This window comes from Drosophila miranda, chromosome 2, assembly GCF_003369915.1.
Source record: "Drosophila miranda strain MSH22 chromosome 2, D.miranda_PacBio2.1, whole genome shotgun sequence".
In the NCBI taxonomy this organism is placed as follows: Eukaryota; Metazoa; Arthropoda; class Insecta; order Diptera; family Drosophilidae; genus Drosophila; species Drosophila miranda.
In genome coordinates this window covers 1040299-1042772 of record NC_046675.1, presented here as the reverse complement: position 1 = coordinate 1042772, position 2474 = coordinate 1040299, and the positions used below count along the sequence as shown (strand labels likewise).

General features: G+C 55.2%; 1 protein-coding gene across 1 annotated transcript; it reads right to left on the bottom strand.

Moving 5' to 3' along the window:
* Positions 1-457: 457 nt before the first annotated feature.
* LOC108156029 (protein no-on-transient A) lies at positions 458-2242 on the bottom strand. The gene is made up of 2 exons (XM_017287281.2): positions 1083-2242; positions 458-1020 (listed from the first exon to the last, which is right to left on the bottom strand). The coding sequence occupies exons 1-2, from the start codon at positions 2114-2116 to the stop codon at positions 588-590; spliced, it is 1467 nt and encodes a 488-aa protein (XP_017142770.1). The 5' UTR covers positions 2117-2242; the 3' UTR covers positions 458-587.
* Between the last annotated feature and the right edge of the window lie 232 nt (positions 2243-2474).

The following is a 2474-nucleotide window of genomic DNA, read 5'->3' as shown; positions in this document are numbered from 1 at the left end:
TTGTGTTGTGGCTCGTAAATCTTGGCCCATAAATACCACGACAAGTGTCCTAAGCCCCGACTCCCGACTGCCAACTGGCAACTGGCAACTGGCAACTGGCAACTGGCAACTGGCCGATGTCTTCATTTCCGCGTAAAATTCTTTAATCTCATCTCAATTCAATTAGTTCGAGTTGACTAGTTAATGCCGCTCCCGCAAGTGTCCGCCGGGCAGGAGGTGTGCTGCAGGATGCCCTTTCCCGCTCCTGGATTTTGTGTCACTGGGCATTAACTTTTGAAATTTATGGCTCATCGTAGCAAAGTGTGGCACACTGTGGAGGTTTATGGCTGATAAGTAGGCCGCTATAATGTCCAATTAGTTAAAGAACTTGGCCTGTTAGAGGATGCCCAAGAAAGCTATCTATCTGGAACTGAAGAAAGACTACACCTCTATCAAAGAATTCAGGACTGAAGAGGCCTTTTCTCTGCACATGAAGATTTAATTAAACATAATTTCATAATTTATATTTCTGTTTCTGTTTCTGTTTTTGCTGCTATTGATTTGGTGGGTTTCGTTTCAATCTGTTGTGGTTTTCGAGTCCTGTCTGGTTAGTCGCTGCTGGGGGCGCCATTCGGCTCCTGGCGGGGCGAGCATGTGGACGTGGTCTGGTTGGGACGCGGCTTGGCCTTGCCAAAGATCTTCGAGGCCTGCTCGGTGTTGGCCAGGGCGTTGATGGGGTCCGTCACAGTGCGGGGCTTCAACAGCAGCTTCGGGCGGTTGTCGTCGTCAATGCGGTTGGCGGAGCGGACGGACGTGGAGCCCGGGCTGTTGCCGCGGAGGCTGCCGTTGCCTCCGCCGTTTGGGTTGTAGTGGCCCCGACGGTCGCGATTGCGATTCTGGGAAAAATTAGTATAGTTTCCGTTTCCATTGACGTTGCTGCTGCCGAAGGCGTTGCTGCAGCTGTTGTACCGCTGACGATCCGGCGAGCGTCCTCCGCCGCCGCCACCGCCACCTCCTTCGTTGTTGCCGTTGTTTCTCCAACTGGAAGAGAGGAGACATATTTAGAGGGGACATATCTATCGGGACTCGATCTGGGGGATTACCGATTGAAGTTGCGGTTGCGCGACTGGATGCTGCTCGCGGACTGTCGGGGCTCGAGGAAGCCGATGCTGTTGTTGCGACTGCGCTGCCGATTGTCCTCCCTCTGGTAGCGGTTCCCCCCCTCCCGACCGTAGCCACTGGAGCGGTTGTTGTTGCTGGTGTTGCTGGTGTTGCTGGTGTTGCTAGTGTTGCTGTTGTCTCCGACCCGTTGAGAATTTCGCAGCGATATGGAGCTCTGGGTGGGGCTGCTGTGGGAGAAGGGCTGCTGCCCAGGGCCGTTGGTGGCTGCGATGGGGCGCACGATCTGGTGGGAGCCGACGCTGTCGTCGCGCCGATAGTTGCGCCGCTGGTAGTAGTTGCGGCTCCCCGACTGGCCATGTCCTGGTCCTCCTCCGCCTCCGCCTCCTCCGCCTCCGCCTCCTCCGCCTCCGCCTCCTCCTCCGCGTCCCAAGCCTCCTTCGGCCGTGTGGCGGCGATGGTCGGCTATGTCGATGCGCAGCGGAGCGGATAAGTTGTCCAGCTTGATGCGGCCGTTGCAGGCGATGGCGCGCTCCAGCTGCTCCACCGTCTCGAACTCCACGTAGCCGTAGCCCTTAAACTCGTCCGTCTCGCGGTCCTTGATCAGGCGCACGTTCTTCACCTGAAAGTCCGAGAATATCTTCATCACATCGCCCTGGACGAGGCCCTGGGGCAGGTTGCCCACGTAGGCGCTGAACGGCGGCTCTGTGGGCAGCGGCTTCTGGCTGTTGCGATCACGGTTGCGATCACGATCACCATTACGGTCACGATCACGGTCGCGGTCGTTATTGCGGAAGTCACGAGAGTCGCGACAACCGCCTCGGTCCTGTCGGTTCCGGTCGTCTTGATTGTTGTCCCGATTGTCGCGACCTCCGCGATTGTTGTCTCGATTATTCCCACGATAATTGCCACGAGCATTGCCGCCACGATCGTTGTCGCGGTTGTAGTCGCGGTTGAACTCTCTGTCGTACTCGTGGTCCCGGGGGTTTTTGCCACTGTCGAAGTATCGATTGGCCATCGTTTTGCTGAAACCCGAACCACTCAAAAGTTGACGCTTATTAAATATAGAAACGCTATCCAAAGCCCGATAAACGAGACGCTGTTGAAAAGTCTACGAGAGACGTAGAACTGGCAAAACACAAAGGGATATCTCGTCTGGCAATCGACTGACACACTGGAATGCAAGGCCTACTAGGTTTTGAATTAATTTCGAGTCTAGAGAGTGTCTAAAGTTCATTGTGGAGTGGCACTCGGCGCTGGTGTGTGGCAAGGTAAACCCATAGATGATTAATGACTGAGAAAACATGTGTGGAGCAGCTCCATCTTCGGTGGCAGTTTCGTTGTGCGTTTGTTTTGTGGATAACGATGCCAAAGTA

What these genes read in the sequence shown, in the direction of transcription:
- LOC108156029 (XM_017287281.2), bottom strand. Translation starts at nt 2,116, where the DNA reads ATGGCCAATCGATACTTCGACAGTGGCAAAAACCCCCGGGACCACGAG. An exon ending in CGCAACCGCAACTTCAATCG is followed by an intron (nt 1,021 to 1,082) that starts GTAATCCCCCAG and finishes CCTCTCTTCCAG; the next exon opens with TTGGAGAAACAACGGCAACA.